The sequence below is a fragment of the Acanthopagrus latus genome, chromosome 21 (genome assembly GCF_904848185.1).
Source record: "Acanthopagrus latus isolate v.2019 chromosome 21, fAcaLat1.1, whole genome shotgun sequence".
In the NCBI taxonomy this organism is placed as follows: domain Eukaryota; kingdom Metazoa; phylum Chordata; class Actinopteri; order Spariformes; family Sparidae; genus Acanthopagrus; species Acanthopagrus latus.
The window spans coordinates 26,756,154-26,773,970 of NC_051059.1; the positions used below are offsets into that span (position 1 = coordinate 26,756,154).

General features: G+C 44.8%; 1 protein-coding gene across 5 annotated transcripts in view; it reads left to right on the forward strand.

The window, feature by feature from the left end:
* The window catches only part of efr3a (EFR3 homolog A (S. cerevisiae)), a 92,553-nt gene that overhangs the window by 37,944 nt on the left and 36,792 nt on the right, over positions 1-17,817 (forward strand). For all 5 annotated transcript variants that reach the window (XM_037082976.1, XM_037082973.1, XM_037082972.1 and 2 more), the window contains 2 exons: positions 5,702-5,823; positions 10,962-11,111. In XM_037082976.1, coding sequence (XP_036938871.1) covers positions 5,702-5,823; positions 10,962-11,111 — 272 coding nt within the window. The remainder of the gene's footprint in view (positions 1-5,701; positions 5,824-10,961; positions 11,112-17,817) is intronic.

Sequence of the window (17,817 nt, forward strand, 5' to 3'; positions counted from 1 at the left end):
TAACTTTGACTCTGGCGGTGGAAATGGCCCCATGCCGTATCCTGTGAACGACTCTAATTGTTATTAGCTTCTATAAGCCGCCAGCAAATGTCAGCCCCATTTCTCCTCCCGAGTCTTCTGAAGGTGAACCAGAAGTTTCTCCGTCCTCCCTCATCGCGCCGCCTCCTCTGAGCCCGTCGTCCTTGTTGCCATTGTCGGCGCTTCATGTGAGCCGGAAACAGAGCCGAAGGTTTAGATGTGAGAGCCTTTGCATTATTTATCTGTGGTATTTAGGCGCTGACAGAGGAGGACAGCGGATGCAGAGGCAGGTAGCTGTGTGTGTGTGTGTGTGTGTGTGTGTGTGTGTGTCGGGGGCTTCAGAGCGTTTTTAGGTGAGCGCCGTGTTAATTAAATTTTCCTCGTGGCGCCGGCTACAAAGCTGAGATCCTCTGTTTAATGTCGGCGTTTGGTTTTAACATGTAGTGGAGGAAGAAGACACACTCGTGTTTGTTCTGTCGGGTAATTATCAGTTTAATGAGTTTGTGCGGCTGTGTGTTCGTGTTGTTCTGCAGACGTCTCAGACAAACTGCAGCAGTTCTGTTGAAAGAAAGTGTCCGGCTGCTTTCAGCGGAGCCACTAATTAGTTAGACACATCACGTTTTGGGCTTTTGTGAATAGAATGAACTTCATCATCCTTCATCAGCAACGTGACAAACTAGTGAGGAAAATAAAATGAGGTCAGAGGTCACAGAAGGAGTATTTCACCACTGGAAAGATCGTTGCAGGAAACTGGCCTGTCAGGAAAAGTTTTGAAATCGTATCTACATGACCAGAGAAAACAGAGACGAGGGCCTGTGAACCAAAAAAACTCCAGCTGATGGTTTAATCTTCAGCTTCGAACCTCCAGGAGCGAACAGGCGAACTGTGTAATTACATCGTCAGGTGATGGTTTTTCTCCTGAGCTTTCATTGTAAAAGAAGAAATGAGGCATGCTTCTTTTTAGATGACCCCCCGTGAAATGACTCTGTTCCCTGTCAGAATTTGAGCTGTTCTGTTCATTTAATCTCTCCAGTTCAGCCGGTTCAGTCAACAGAAGTCACAACACTCATCGGGCCACACGGCCGTGAAGTTCTGGCTTTTTTGGAAAAATGCGCCACTGGCTGTTAGTGGAACAAAAATGTTATTTCTGTGATTAGGTGTTTTTTAACTGAAATGGGACTGGTAGTTAACTTATATGTCCACAGGCTTGTACCTTTGACTTTTCATTAAAATCAATCTGGGATTTGAGCCGCTCTCTTCACGTTGCTTATTAGAGATTAAATCTGTGACTGTACCGGGAGAACAAGAGGGGAAAGGCACCGGAAGAAGAAGAGCGACGATGAATCATTCTGTAAATAAACGATACAAAAGTTTCCTCACCAATCCGAGACTTGGATATTAATTAGACACACGCACCGTTTATCACCTCTAATGTAAGTCTCCTCCAGCCTTTCTATCTGTGTACCTTCAGTGAAGATGTGTTTGTCACCACAGTGTTTCTCTGCCAGCCGCTCGCCGTTTCCAAATTTATCTGCCCGTTAACTTTGTCACAGGAAATTGGCAGACTGCGACGGCTCGAAGTGTCTCTTCCTCCGCTCCATCTCAATAGAAGAGACACTCAGAGGTCCACACTCAGACACATGAAGCCACTGAGTCAGACACACAGGGGAGTTCATACGTCGGGTATTTATAGCCTGTGGAGCCAGACGAGCCGCACAGAGAGAAAAATCTGTATTTCTGTTTGTCCGTTCGATCTTCCTCTCATGTTCTTATTTAGGCTGCCAGATCAGAGTCACGCCCAACTTTTATGACATAGAAAGTTCTCGAGTGCTTCCTGAGTTTAAAGAGTTTGGAATGACAGTAAATTGGAAGCATGATTAGCCTGATTTCCTCAAGTATGAGTCCACTTCAACCTGAAACCAGTCGGATGCTCCTGAAATGGACCTCAGCTCTGCCAGTAACCCGTCTCCCCTCTGTTAGACTCCTGCTGTAACAGTTGGCTCACAGTTGGTCAGTGAAATACCAGATCCTCTTCTAACAGAGAGACACAGTGAAGCCTTTGTTCTGTCTCTGAGGCCTTTTGTGTGAAGCTCAGACCTCCAAACCAGAAGCTCTTTCGCTGCCGAACGACAGTAAGTTTGGACAAAGACAAAGAGAATCAGCAGCAGGTGCAAATACACGTTTTCTGCAAAAAGAATCGATCTGTTGATCCATTAAGCAAATATGAACTGCAGACTTTTCAATCCCGCCTTGTTGGAAGTCGAAGCTTGACAACACGCTCGAGGCTTTAAGCGGTGACGGTAGAGAGATAAACATTTCTCAGGCTGCCAGAGTCGAGGAAAACAAGCAACACCAGGCAGAATGTGACTGCTTCTGTAACTACCTCACACCTGACTACAGAAACTACTGCTAATGGTGATGAAACACGTAGAGATGAGCGACGGGGCTGCTAACGGACAGGAAGTCGGTGGGAAACGATGGCAGCTTTCATAAAAATGAATCAGCTTGATAAGAGCAAAACTTCCAGGTCATCATGATCGGAACAGTGAGGTAGAATTACATTTTGAATCATTTGTTCCATTTGATGTATGAAATACTGATCAGTGCAGCTGTACAGACAGTAGATACACATTAACCTCAACTCCCGGTTTGCCTTGAGGCCGAACAGTCGCAGCTGTCAAGGTGATTTTTGATGATTGCTGGGCACAGACGGGACCTGAAGGGAAACAGACTCCCAGTCTAACCATCAACAGGCCAGGAAGCTCTTCGTCATCATTACCTGAGTCAGGACTCCGGAGGCAGCAGCCCGTTGTGACTCCGTCTGCAACAGAAGACGTCGACACTTTTCTGTGATGAACTGCAGACGCCTCCAAACTGCAGTTTAACTTCCTGTGTACTTTTCTTGACGAACTCACCCGCCGACTAGACGGCGGTGCAGAAATGTCACCCACGGTGGTTTCTGTCATTCTTTATTAGTCTGCACTCATCACTTGAAATCAAAACTAATGCCGAGGGAGAACTTATGAATATTGCTTCAAGCTACAGAGTCCAACTTCTTGGCTCGAGTCGGCAAACGTCCTCCCCCTCAAACTGTGAGGTCAACACACCAACAGTCAGCAGTAAAGCAGCAGTCAGGCCAGAGAGGCTCAAAGTGAGAAATCAGTCATTTCCCAGGTTTCATCTCATCATCTCAGCTTGTACGTGTGAGACAAACTCTCGCCTCCACTTCCCATCAAAACTAATTTAAACTTAACTTTTAATTCCGTACATCACAAGTTGAGTTCACATCTAGAACCTTCATGAAATGCGTGTTTGACCTGTGAAAGAGGATCAACCCAATCTTTGAGGACGTAATTGGAAAAAAAAAAAAAAGTCGTCTGTTCTTTAATCGACCAGCGTGTTTCCTGAAAGCTCATCGTGCTTCTGCTCTGAAGAGAGATTGGAACTTAACCAAAATGGCTCCCTGGCAATGACTCTTTAAATGGATCCCACTCTTGGCTTTACCACATGTTATATAATCAGTATGCCTTGATAAGTAAAACCAGTCCATTTCACTCGACTTTTTAATGGCACCTTTTTAAAATGGAGCTCTTTAAAACCGCCCCGAGGGAAGCAAAACAAATTGTGCTGGCGTTTGTATCGCCCACTCATTTTCTCATTGTTGAGCTGCTTTGCCACGAGGCGTCGGTGAGGCATGAAGCCTGTCGCCTTTTGATTAGTCTTATTTACATGATGAAACCTCGGTCGAACCACCATTACCCCATCTTCACTTGAAGCACTTAATCCTCTCCATGTGAGGGGCTTCAGTCCTCTGCTCACTTGAAGTGAAATGGAAAGTGTTTCTTTTTAAATCTTCTACAAGTTTAAAAGCTGAAAGAGACCGAGATGCTCAGCTCAGTCCCCAAACTTCAGATTTATTTAATTGTATTTCACGCTACAGTACATTTTTTTTTTGGTTGATGCTTTCTTGTACCATGAAGGCTTTAACCTCTGTAACAACAGCGAGATGTCATTGAAATAAATAGATTCATCGTCTGCAGCAGATAATCCTTTGCAGGCTTGATGGAGTCGATCCCAGCTGACATCGCGCAAGTGGCGGGGTCCGCCATGGACAAATCGGCAGTTCATCGTAGGGCTGAACAACCATTCACACCTACGGCTGACCGGGCTCGCAGGTCTTTGGGTCTTTTGAACCCAGGACCTTCTGGCTGCACCGTCGTGCTGCCCCCCAAAATAAAGTTCACGTCGCCCCAGAAGACGATTTCTAAAAACAACACGTCCAGTTGCTGTTGAGATATTTTCACCAAAGTTGAGGAACATCAGACTGCTCAGCAGGCGCGCTGACATCGCCATGGAAACTAGTGTGGTGAGAACATAACGGTCTATTTAATCTGTCTTTTTGTTTTGACTATCAGTCATTTTTCATTGGGTGCACTTTTGCAGTGATTTGACGTTTTATGACTGAATCTAACCGAAGTGCATCCATCAGTCGGCCTGCACGCTTTGCCCACACTGCAGTCGTCACCTCATAAACACAACCCAGTAATTATTTCCCTCCATTTATGTGTCTAACGCTCAGATTTAACACGGTGAGAGGTTTGGGAAGCTGAGGTGAGGCTGCTGTTGTGTCAGCCAGCTGCCAGAGTATACCTCCTTCCATCTGAGCCATTACCCTGAGGAAAGGTTGGGCCCCAAATGGGTGGAAATTACCAGGTAGAACGGCGAGGTTTCGCTCGCCGATGCCGACGTGCACAGAGGCAATTTGTTGCAGTGGACAATGACAGGGTAGCAAGAGGCGCTACTCGAGCGCAGCTGACTGTGAGGAGGCCGAGGAGGCCTCTCCAGAGGACACTCACGCTTGTTTCAAGGGAGGAAATTATAGGCTGGACCAAAGGGGGGGGGCGGCTCTCCAGCGGTTATTATCATGATCACCACCACGTCCAGTTCATGTCGCTCCAACGACATGACAGAATTTTTATTCTGTCACTGGAAACGTTCTGAGTTCTTACAGACCTCCAGTAAAAACGTGTGTGTCTGTTTTCTTGTGTCTCTGTGGTTGAGAGGTGTGAAGTCAGCAGTGAGGCCTGCTGGTGGACTGAGGACAGTTTTCATGTCGGATTACACAAAAACTGCTGAACAGTCTCTGAACGGAGGCTCAGTCTTGGTAAAGAATAGACCCCATTAACTTCAGGATAAAGGCACAGATGCAGGAATATTCTCTTTGTTTGGGGCGGGGAGATTTTTCTACATTTCCATGAATATCTCAGGGAATAATTTGCATGGCTCAGGTTCTCTGCAGGTTTGCAGGAACTGTCACCTCAACCTGCAGAAGCTCCAGATCTCAGGAACTCCTCGTCTGTCTCTGTTATAAACTCTGAAGTTTTCTCTCTGCAGTTGACGAACACACTTTTTTTTTTTGCACACTTATTATCAATTATTTTCCTCGTTGATGCTGAAACACCTCGGCACAGTGAAAGTGTCTGCTGCTGTTGTTATCAAGTCACCTGTTTCTGTCTTTTCTCACAGGATTAGCTAGTTGACTATTAAACTGATGATAAAGTGAAGTTGAGAAACAGCATCTCTTGAAAATGTCTGCAGCAGAACGAGTTAAACTTGAACCAGTTTGTTAGTTTGGTTCCCGACGCTCACAGCTGTTTCCCTTCACTTCCTGTCGTCTCTCCAGTTTGTGAAGTTTGCCAACATCGAGGAGGACACGCCGTCCTACCACCGCCGCTACGACTTCTTTGTGTCCCAGTTCAGCGCCATGTGCCACTCTACTCATGAAGACACTGAGACCAGAACCAGGTGAGAAGACAGACGCACAGTGTATCTCATGTTTGCAGCTGTTAGATCATGTTTTCCATGTTGGACCCCTCAGGGCTCGATTCTGCCCCTAACAAAACTATTCTCACTGCTACAGAGAGATGTTTAATTATAGATATTGTTTCAAAGCTCAACATCCAAACACTGACTTCACATCTTCAGGATTCTAAATGTTAGATGGCACAAAATGAAAACTGAAGACTGAAACTGAATTTCTATATTCAGATCTGTCTTCCAGATTCTTTAGCTCAACTTTTTACAAATGTTGTTGAGTGCCTGAAAAAATTATTTTCTGTAGATTTAATTTCTTCTCCTTCCTCTTCCTCCTCTTCCTCTTCCTCCTCTTCCTTCTTGTCCAGTTATGTCACCGTGTTTCTGGACACGTATCCTGCTGAGTTTAGACGCTCATGTTTTACTTTGAAAGCAGCAGTTTGACTTAACATGAAGATTTTCTTTGTCACATTTAGACTTTTTCAATATTAAAAACTGAGACTATTATTACCCAAACATGGCCACTTTGTGTTCGCCCTCTGTCTGTACCTGCTGTGGTTCGTCCGCTAGATGGAAACATTTTTATGTGATATCAGACACATCTAATGTTTGATCAAGTGTCGAGTCTCATTTAATACAAAATGACGTATTGATCACTGATTAAATCCAGAGAGGCTGCATCGCTCATGAAGGCGAGTCTGCGTCTCATCAATGTACTCCTTCATTAATAATCTAATAAATAATCTATTATTTAAATCTCGATTGTTCTGAAACCGAGGCAGATTTTCCTCTTCGGCTCTGGTGTTAACGGCGCTCACGTTCACACAGAAACAGCTGATTGATGGTTGTCGCTGCAGACGGTTTCTCTGATTAGTTCTCTTCATGTGGAGAAAATTAGCTGCAGCTGAAGAAATCAGCTGCTTCAGTTGAACTCTCCCGTCCCGCTGGATCGCTCTGTTGATTCTGTGGCTGTCCACTGCTGCAGCCTCTCTGATTATTATTAAGACACCACCTACATCCGCTGTCCCACCTTTCAGAGGCGACCGCCCTCTTTTAACGCAGTGATGGATCGCACCAATAACACATCCAGCTGGAGGAGAGTCTGTAACACAATCTCCACCGGTGCAGGTCTCGTCCCACTTGAATCCTCTGAATACAGAATTAAATATATCTCTTGATCCATATTTCATGGCCTCCCCCTCCCACTGAGACCACATGGCTCAGTAACACCAGCACAGGAGCGCCTCGCTTCACCCGCTGAAAGACGAGCGTTTGAAAGACACAATGATGATGAAATGAAGAGAATGACTCGGTTTGAATGATGTGAAGACTTCAAGCGGTTTACAGAGAAATGGGCTCACCTGCCTGATGGAAGTGTTGGTTTATTACTTTATTATAACTTGGCTGATATTGTTGTTGCGTTGGCATTATTCCCATCCATCCATCCATCCATAAGATAATAAGACAAGATGTTCCTTCAATGATCCCCCTCGGGAGAAATTCACAGGAAACACAGCAGTACGGAGGAGAAATCAATAGCAAAGAACAAAATAACTATTGAATAAAAACATAATAAAAACTATTAGAATAAAGATAAGCATACTATATTCAGTAACTGTGCTGCCTGATTTAAGCGATGAGCGTTCCTGAGATAATAAATCTGTTGCCTTATAAAGTCCCTCCAGTGAGTTCTGGTTCTGCCCGGCTCTCCTCCCAGCAGCTCGTACCCGGTCCACCTCCCAAGTGAGGCAGCGTCCGAACAAGACGCCAGAACCACCTCAGCTCTTCATCCTCATCTCCTCTGAGGCCTTATTATTCTCAGTATAAATGAAATACGTAACGCATCAAAACACGAGATCAACAAGTCCAACACCGAAGATGAACATTGAGTCTTGGTGCTGATATTTCTTTTGGTTTTGAATCCTTTCAGATGATTGTTTAGAACTTCATTAGTGTATTACTGGTTCAGCACACAGCTTTTAAGTGTGAAGCATTTCAGTGTCTTGTGATGAAATTGTTTTTCTTCCTTTTAACTACGACCTCGGTTCAGACAAAGTCGGGCCTCTCGTGTAAAACGTAAAGAAAAGAAACATTCGATCATTTGCACGCAAACGGTTTGTCGACAGCCAAACATGTAGTGGTGAGAAAATAACAGTTTTCAGTTGCATAGTCTGAATGAAAATCCTAAATGTTTCAAGTGTTTGAGGATCTGATCATCACGTCAGCGTCTGTCATACGAGAGAGAGACAACAGACACAGGAGAGGTCGTATTAAAGGTTGATTCACCTCAAAAGACGCCGGTCGTCTTCAGGACTTTTTATTCCCTGAGTTCTTAGCCTTATAATATTAACTTGTGATGATGAAAAGGAAGCAAAACATCTTTTTACGTTCACGGTGTAAAAAATAAGTATAATGAAAGTAATTGGCAGCAGATTCACGCCCACCTCGGGGGAAGCAGAGTGTCCCCTGCGTGTACACACCAACATGTTGCTGTTATCACATTCAGAATGAGCAGATATTTACAAAAATACATCCAGTAAATGAGGTGAAAACATAAAACAGGTTGTCTTCGTCCTGTCTGTTGTTATTGAGCACGTCACAAAGGACAAGCAGATGATCACGTCCTCTTTTGTTCAGCAGTATCTGTTGATTTAAATGGCACGCCGCCCTCACAGGGATAAATAACGCTGAATTAAATTGGATTGATGCTTCTTCTTTGGACAAAATGCTGAATATGAACGATCTTGTATCTGATTTTTTTTCCTGCACACAGTGAGTGAGCTCTCTGTTGTGCCCAGGTATTATTCAGTGGGAGCAAGCCAATTTATGAAAGGTCTGCATGGAAAAGCCGAACGATAATGGCAGTAAAGTAATTGAGCTGGTGAAATTTCTAAGGGCTCTTTTATTAAAGTGGAAATAAAGGACGGCCTCATGCAAAACAGGCTCATTCGTACAAAATACCAATTTCCTCCACATGCTATCTGTCAGTCTGTACGTGGAGCAATTTCACATCAGCAGTTTGCCTCTGTTGTTAATGAGCCTGTTAAGCGAGCCAGATGTCATGCAAACACCATTTTTCATTGTTTTGAAGACAGAGAAACTCCCTCTGCTGCCAGTCGGTAAAAATAGCCCGGCGGTGGCGGCGGCGGCGGCAGAGAGGCTCGGGTCAGGCTCTGACACCACACAGCACTTCACAAGATGTTCCCTCCCACTGAGACGCCCACCCTCTGTCGTACAAATCTGCAGTGAATTAAAACAATACCTGAAGACTTCTCCCTCTCGTACGTGGCAGAAATAACTTCCCTCCTCCAGCATCACTGCGGCTGGCTGCAGCAGTGAGAGCCGTGTTTGTGCAGGCGTGCGAGCTGCTCTGCATAGAAATGCACTCACATCTCCATTTGTATGTATGAGGGAACGTGTGCATGCTGGCTTTATTTTCGACTTGGCTCTGAGGCTCAGTGCTGTAAACAGTGTGACTCCTCACTTTCCCTTTTTTTTTTTTCCGCCTGTATTTCATTATTCCATTCGGCGGCGTCTCGCTGTAGGTAGAGAGGAATTCCCCAAATAGAATTTCTCCGGTGGTTATTGGATTAGGCCTGAGGCGAGGTCGACCACCCTGTTTTTCATATTATTGCTCATACTGGGCTTTATGTCGGAAATAGAGAGGAGAGACAGAAATAGCCAATGGGGAAGTCAGAATCGCTGTGCTCTGATTGGTCCTGAGAGCGATCATGCTCTGCAGACTGCAGGATGTTTGTGTGTGTGTTCGTTTGTTGGTTTGTGTGTGTGTGTGTGTTAGTGCTGGACATTTTTAATGAAACCAAGTGTTATTACTTTGATTTCTTTCTCCTCAGAAGTCAGAGAAAAGTTGGAAGTCAAAGTTGAGAGTGAGTCAGCTCTGCAGCTACAGGAGCACCAGTTCAGCTCAAGCTGCACTGAGTCATGACGTTAGCTGATGCGCAGGATCAAAAAGGGGAAGGAAGGAATTTTGGGTTTCCAGCTATTTATTTTTTTAGCAGAATATCAGCTTGGCACGAGGAATGAGCTGTTTACATCATCACATAGTAGTTTATTCCAGCAAGTATACAAGAGGAAGTGTCTGGATCTGCTGAGCGTGCTAACATGTGTCGTAGCACTTTTATCATACCGAGACAAACAATAGTGTAAAAATGTTAAAGTCCTGGCGCTGAATGTTGCTGAACGTGCTAACTGTGTTCACAGCACGTTAAACATTGCTAACGTACCAAATGTTGCATTAGGTTAAGCTAACTCTGCAGCCACAGATCCCAGTGAGACGTAGCATGAATGTTTTGATAAATACAACATATCATGTTTTTGCAGAACGTTAAAGGTTCAATATGTAAGAATATTGTTGAAAAGATGAAGAAACCAACTGTAGTTATCGACTCAGTGTGAAGAAATAATAATGTGGATGTGACGTCTTTGTGATATCTACTGACGACAGCGAGCTAACCAGCTAGCCCCGACCTCTCACGGTCCACAGCTCTGGTGCTAGCAGTGTGAATACCAACACACTCCCACTGCTTTGAGCTCTCAGTCTGGTCTGCTAGCTGCACGGCTAACAGAGCTAACTAGCTAATGTCAACTATAGTTAGCAGCAGTTAGCAGTCACTCTGATGATCTGCTGCCTCCTTATTGATCTGCAGTATGACTTCGCGAGGTGGCCAATTGTTACATGTTGCACCTTTTAAGATGCTAACAGCTTCTGTAGCATGCTAACGTGAGTAGTTTTAAAGACCTGATGAATCATCAAGTATTAGCGACATGTTGTTACATCTGAAGAGCAAACTGGGTTGATTTCTGACTCACGTGAGCTTTTTAGTTACATTTGATCAATAGAAACGACTTGACCCCTGACAGCGATGCGTGAGGAGGAGACGCAACCCAAGTCCCCACCGGTCCAAACTCGTACTCAAATCCTTTTTTCAGATAGCATGAGGTCACTGTCCTTCATAAAAATGCAGCGTTTGACCCGTGATAGCGTCACGCTTCAGATGACAGTCACACTCTCCAGTCCAAAACCACTGCTGCTGCTTGTCCAAAGAAGTTTTACATCCTTTTCATTGAGGGCGTTTCTGTATCTAAGACATCCTGTGTGTCTGTTTCAGGATCCGAGTGGCCGGGATCAAGGGGCTGCAGGGTGTGGTGAGGAAGACGGTGAACGACGAGCTGCAGGCCATCATCTGGGAGCCTCAGCACATGGACAAGCTGATCCCGTCCATGCTGTTCAACATGCAGGACAGCGAGGACCTGGACAGGTACTGATCACACACACAGTCCGGACACGTTTGTTTAGTTTTCTTTTTACTGATATTCTCCTCCATGAATTCCGAGCTGCAGGGGAGAGAAGTGAGAGGTTTCCTGAGGTGAGGATCGTTCTGGTGGATGAGGCGACCTTATTAAAGGGCCAAACCTCGACACACAATAATTCCAAGCCAATCAATTATACATGCAGCGCTGGAGGCAATCAGAGCGGTAAACTACTTCACCTGTAACATCGAACTTTCCTCCACCTCAGAAAATAAAGGTTGTTGTTTCCAGAGCAGCTCACAGTGACTCTGATATCCCAGAATTCACCTCTGATGGACCAGAAAGCTGTAAATCAAACAAGCTACATCATACAGTGACGTCTGGTGCTGAAGGAGGAACATAACGTCCGTTTTAACATTTGCCCTCTTCCTTTTCAAACTGCTGTGTGTTTGTGTGTGTCGGGGTGTTAATCCATCCCGACTCTTCCTCTCTGTCGTCGCTCTGCTCTGTGATCCTCAGGCTGAATTTAAGCCTCCACATCCAGTATCAGAACTGGTGTCACTGAGTCCTGTAAACCTCCAGAATCCCCTGCAAACATTTTCTGCACACCATCAAACTTCCCCGTGAGCCTCGTCTGGATCAGATGTCGCAGTTTTAGCTCCAACCCGGCTGTCATGAGACGTGCAGATAGGAGGAGGCAACATGAACAATACGTCCTCGTAGCTGATCGTTAACAAATCGATTGCACACATCACTGATCCTGAAGCCACTGACAGGCGTCCACAGTTGTGTAGCACAGTCACAGTTCAGTTAAGTTTAGTCCAGAGCTGCAACAACGAATCATAGCGTTTCACTGGTCGATTCTGTCTTTGCAAACACTCAACACGACATTTTTCACAATTTTCTGACATTTTATTGACCAAAAAAAAGAAATTGATTGAGAAAATAATCAACAAATTAATTGAAAATGAAAATGTTGGTCCGGCTGTCAGTGAAAAGGGAGGCCAGCTCACCATCCACTGCTTGTTAGGAAACACAGAGGAATGAGCAACATGGAGAGCAGACAAACCAAACACTGAGATTCGTGAAGAGGAAAATGAACAAAAACATCCGGGTGGTGGGAAAACTATTTTCATTGTGGAGCTGTGTGCAGGATTTAACAATGAGAGGGAGGAAAATGAAACTCACTTCACTGTGCTGCCCTTGAGTTTCACCTGATCATAACTCAAGTTTGAAAAATACCTTTTTTTTCTGTATCTCTGCACCTTTTATCCCCCTCACAAACATTTCTCTTATCATACCTGAGCAGCGCTCCGTGGACAGCAGGTGATTTATTACTCATGCAGCCGGCTGCTGTCTCCAATTTGTTTTTTGTTTTTGTTTTTTTAAACTTTATTGTCTCGTCGGGGAAACGAGGAGAGTTTAGTGAGCTGAGGCTACGCAGCAGGAGTGCGAGTCCGGGAGGTGCTCAAGGTTAACGCAGCGAAACAACCCGTGGAAACAATCTGACTGTGAACTGAAAACACAGATTCATTAACATCACAGTAGAATCAGTGACGTTAACAGAAGCTCAGGGAACTTCACTGACTAGTTTTTGACCCAGCCCACATTTTATTGATCTAAACATGTTACAAAGACACTAAACAGGAACAATACAGGCGACTTCTTTGTCCCCGTGGAGAAAGTCCCCAGACTCCTTTAACAAAGTGTCAGTTTAGTGAGTTGTTGAGTTGGAGACAATTTATAAACTCATTCTGCATTATTTGGACCTTCTTGTAAATGCGGCAGCTGTTCTACGTGAAGATGTTTCTTCGTTTGTGTAAAAGCCGTCGGGTGTGTTTGTCCCAGCGTTGGGAAGCTGTGAGGGATGGATGTTAACGCTCCGGTCTGAACAGGCTCCATCTCTTGACCTTTTCTGTCTTGTTCTGGTTTCTTTGTTTGACCTTTTTCTGTTTGATTCAATTTGCTGTTTGCTGCGCGAGAAGAGTCGGGATCTAAAGTAAATCTGGCCGTTGGAGCTGATGTAAGTCTCTGGATCTCTTGTGTCAGCTGCAGGAATATAAACCACCAGCTCGATCCTGGGAGTTAAAGCCTCTGCCCTCCTTACGCCTCCACACACCTCAGACCTCATTATATCGGTTCAATCCTCAGACGGAGGCCTGTAGTCCAGGTGGAGGAGGAAATCCTTGCAATGTGTCACACTGAGGAGTTTTCTGCATGTCCTCGTGCTCTCCTGGGACTGGGAACGCTGCGTTCACCAGACAGATCTATGGCAAAGATCAGCGAGGCAGGAGAGGAAGCTTAACGCTCTGTTCTCCTCGTCTCCCCTGTCAGCTCATCTTTACTGTCTTTTTGTTATTCTCGTCTTCATTCTCCTCTCTGTTCTGCTCTCATCCCACATCTCATCTCAGTTTTTCCTCTGGTAACAGATCTTTAGTAACCACGTTTGTCTGCCTGAGAGGTTTCTTGAATACACGACCTCCCATTAAACATTTAAGACGGAGAAATGGAATAAATAATTACGAATAGTGCAAAATTAGAGTGGCATTAACCACTTGACCTCGCTGCCAGGCAAAATATAGGCCAATCAAATACAGTGCCTGTTTTACATTGAATTAAAACTCCATAGATTAGTACAACAATGTCTTAATACAGGCAGGGAAATAAACCCAAAAGGTCTGAGACCACACTGAACATATCTGATACTGTCAGCTGGAAATAATCACACAGTTTGAGGATTAATGAAGGAAATGAAAGTGTCAGAAGTCAAGTTGTTGTTACAGACGGACTCGAAGCATCGTCGTGAGGAAACGAGGACAAACGAGTGTATTTGTGTCCTGAATGGAAAGAAGTGAATCAGTATAACAGTTTTAATTGCGTGGTGGCAGAATCTTCCCTCAGCAGCGTCTGCAGCTCCTCCTGCCTGAGGTGAAGCTGTTTCTGCCTGACGGCCACAAAACAAACACCGTGTGTTCGCCCACACACGGCACACACTTATCATTTACTTCTGTTTCAGCAGAAAAGTCTATTGAAGACCTGCTGAAACAATACTTTGTCTTGGTGCGTCTCAAAGTTTTGAACAATATTCAAAAGAAAATCCTGTGAGTCTCCTCTCACATCCTCCTTTTCTTCTTCTTTCTTTCTTCCTCCATCATTCCCTCCTCTCCTCATCGTATTTATTCTCCTCCTCTTATCATCTTTTCTTCCCCTCTCTCACCGCGGCCTCCTCTCCTCTTGGTCTCATCCTGGTGGTTTCCATGTGAACAAAAAGCTATTTTTGGATCCTGTCTTTTTTTTTCTTTTTTCTTTTTTGAATCCCTCCTCGTGTTTCTTCTTCTTCTTCTTCTTCTTTCTTTTCTTCCACTGATGCATTTCTCTACCTAAAGTGCCGACAACTTCCTTCCATCGCATGTGGAGGAATTAAGGGGTTTGGGATGTGATCCGACCCTGGACGGCGTCTGGGTGTCATTATTTCGACATGGCTCTGTGATGAGACGCACAGCCGACACCGAGAGGCTCAAATCAAACCTCCAGCATGTCGCTGCACATCCTGAACAGACAGCAGTCAAATGTACCAGACAGTAAAACTGAAAACTCATCTGTCGTGGTGTCGGGGGGGTTTGGAGGGACATGGACCTGCTTGCAGGCATCACGAGTGGTGAAATCCTCGACAGGCTGCCTTTAACGTGTCAGAGGAGCTGGCAGTGTGATTCAGGTGTGTTTGGAGAGCACAAGTGTTAATGTGGTGAAATGTTTCAAACCTGCTGACTAAACCTGAGCACTGATGTAAAAACAAACAAATGTATTCTGTATTTTCTCCTGTTTAACTTTAAAATGTCATCCTACACATGAAGGCACCACCTTGAGAACGACCCTCAGCGACTGTGGACATGATGAATATATTGTTTTTAGAGATGCTGCTGCAGCCTCAGAGCTTCTCCTTTGTCCTGAGTTTGAGAGTTCAGCAGTCTGACTTGCACGTGAGCCCAGCAGGGTCAGGATCAGCTCAGCAGACGTGTCCTCCAGGCGACACGCCGTAGATCACCAGTTCTTGTCATTCAGAAGACCTGCTGCTCCTCCAGGGACGAGACGCTCGACCTCACGGAGGAGAACCGGCCGTCGTACATCAAAACAAACTCGCAGGATGTTCACTGATCTTCAACCTCTGTTCTTTACACTCCGGCGGGTTTCTTGCTAACTTAAACAACTTTGTTCAGGCTGGAGACGGATTTCCTCGCGGTTCATTGAAGCTAACTGTTGGGTCACGTCGCTGGTGTTTAACCTGATCGCCTCTTTAAGAGGTTCTGTGCTGTAAGAAGACTTCACTCTGCTTCGAGAGACGGCAGTCAACATTCTCAGCACTGTAAAAATATAGTCACAGGTTGATCGAACAGATAATCAGAGTTGTTCTCAGCCCCGCCGGTAACATGCCAACATGTTCACGATGCAAGGATGTAGTTTGGAACGAGTGTTTCAGCACCGACACCCTCATAAGAGTCATCGCTCCGAAGAGCACGACGACACTGCTCCCCTAAACTTTCTGAGACGATGGAAGGAAGAGGAGAGAATGATTTATTCTCACTTTTATTTAAGTTGCTGTTCCACTACTGCTTCCTCTTCCTCCTCTTCTTCTTCTTCTTCTTCCAGTTCCTTTTCTTTAAGATGCACTGGTATCAGATCGGTATCAGGAAGGAGAAAATGGTGTCAGAACATCTCTAATTTCCTCGTGGCTCTCGATAGTTTAAAAATCCAATCATGACGTTCACGTTATCTCTCATTCCAATCCTCCAGTTGTGTCCTCTCTCTCTCTCTCTCTCTCTCTCCTTCTGCTCCTAACAGTCCAATCAAAACATCTCATCTTCCATGATTTAATGGAAATATAGCCTTCATTTAATCCACATATAATCACAGTGCATATATTCCTTCATCACCTCGGGGATCGTCTCGGTGTTAATGGAAACATGCCAGCCGTTTCTGATGGTCTTCCTGCGACTTAATGAGCAGATCCTGGAGTCAGACGAGAGGCTGGGAGTCTGTTCTGTGAAGGAGGAGAGGCAGGATGTGTGAGGTTAAACAGGAAGGACACGTCGTTAAATATTAAAATCTCACTTCAATTCATTCAAATCTGCCAATTGCTCTTCTGGCTGGATTCTTTTATTTCGTTAACCCCCCGATTTAGCATATTGAACAGTGCCACAGACTCTGTGAAGCAGCAGCCGTCACAGTGGGCCGTGATGAGACATTTCTTTAATTTAAAGAGTGCAGCTTTTTAAGTTCTGGTTTTACAATTCTTGGTAAGTGAGGATATTTATTGCTGAGTCCATTTTTTTCCTTAAAGTGACTACAGGGAACTTTTTAGTGTTCATGAAACAGTGTGTGATTCCTCTGGTGATTATAAACGACCTGTAGCAGCAAACGAGACCGTCAGCGAACAGACTGATGTTTTTTATAGTTATTATAAACGCCTGTGCTGGGGTCTGATCACATATATCACATGTAAAATCACAAAGTGCCTTAGATCAGTACAACAGCAGCCGCTGGCGTGATGACGCTTTTGTCCAAAGGCGGCAAGAACCAACAAAACTTAAAATTTCCTTGTCGTCAACTTTAAACACACTCAGCACAAACATTGTCAGTAGGTAAAGACGGATATCAGAACGGCCTGGTAAGTTCAGAAAATCACTGAACTGTGAAACCAGAGAAACACAACACTAGATGGTAGATGATGTTCAGTCTCACAGCACAGTAAACATGTAATATCATTATATTATCCGGCCTGACACAAAAGCTCACGGTCAGGTAAAGCCTGGAGACTCCACCTCAGTCTGAACTCATCTGGATCAGCAGCTATAATGATCACTCAGTCTTTCTGCTCCTGAGTGTCAGTGCAGCTCAATATTATCAGATATCAGTTATTAAAAAATCAGCGTCAGAGTCCAAACTGCACCGTAATCATCCTGATGGTCATCTGTGATCAGGTCACACATCACGCTGTTCTGTCGCTGCTTCGAGGAGGAGGACTGTTCGGTTTTAAAGGAAGAGACGCCAGAGACTGTCGGGCTGTCGGTGAGAATCTGTGGCCCAGTTCTCACATCCAGTTCAAGTTTCTGCCCACCACAGATACGTTCAAGGTTGACATTTGGACCAAAAGTATGATGTCACATAGACATTAAATGCTTGTTAGCTGAGTTTCTCATTGGTTCTAACATCTGATTCAGTCGTGACAAAAACAAACTGTGATGTTGTCGAACCCAAACCGAGTAAAGTTAACCAGAGCGTCAGCACAGAGAGAGAAATTCAACCTGAACAAACATAAATTTGATCTCTTGTTTAGCTGAAACATGTATTCTGGTGATTTGGTTGGGTAGAGTCAGTGATAGAGTCTGTTGGTAAGATAAATCTGATTGGCTGTTCAGCTCAGAGGATCACTTTGACTAAATCATTGTAACTGAAGCAGACGGGACGTGTTGTTAATCCAAGAGGAGCTACAGGTTCAGCAGAGCTGAGGAGTGCGAACGCCTTTTCAAACGCCCGTCTTCAGTCCAGCGGTGCAGCGGTGTGATAGGAACATCCTGTAAACGGCAGGTGGACATCAGTTCCGATGATGTTGCTGCTGTTTTCTGACCTCCCGAAGCAGCTCGGCATCGCTGCAGTCCAGCAGCATCCTGTCAAACAAAATGTCCGTCAGCAGAGTGGGAGAGTTTAATAGCGTGA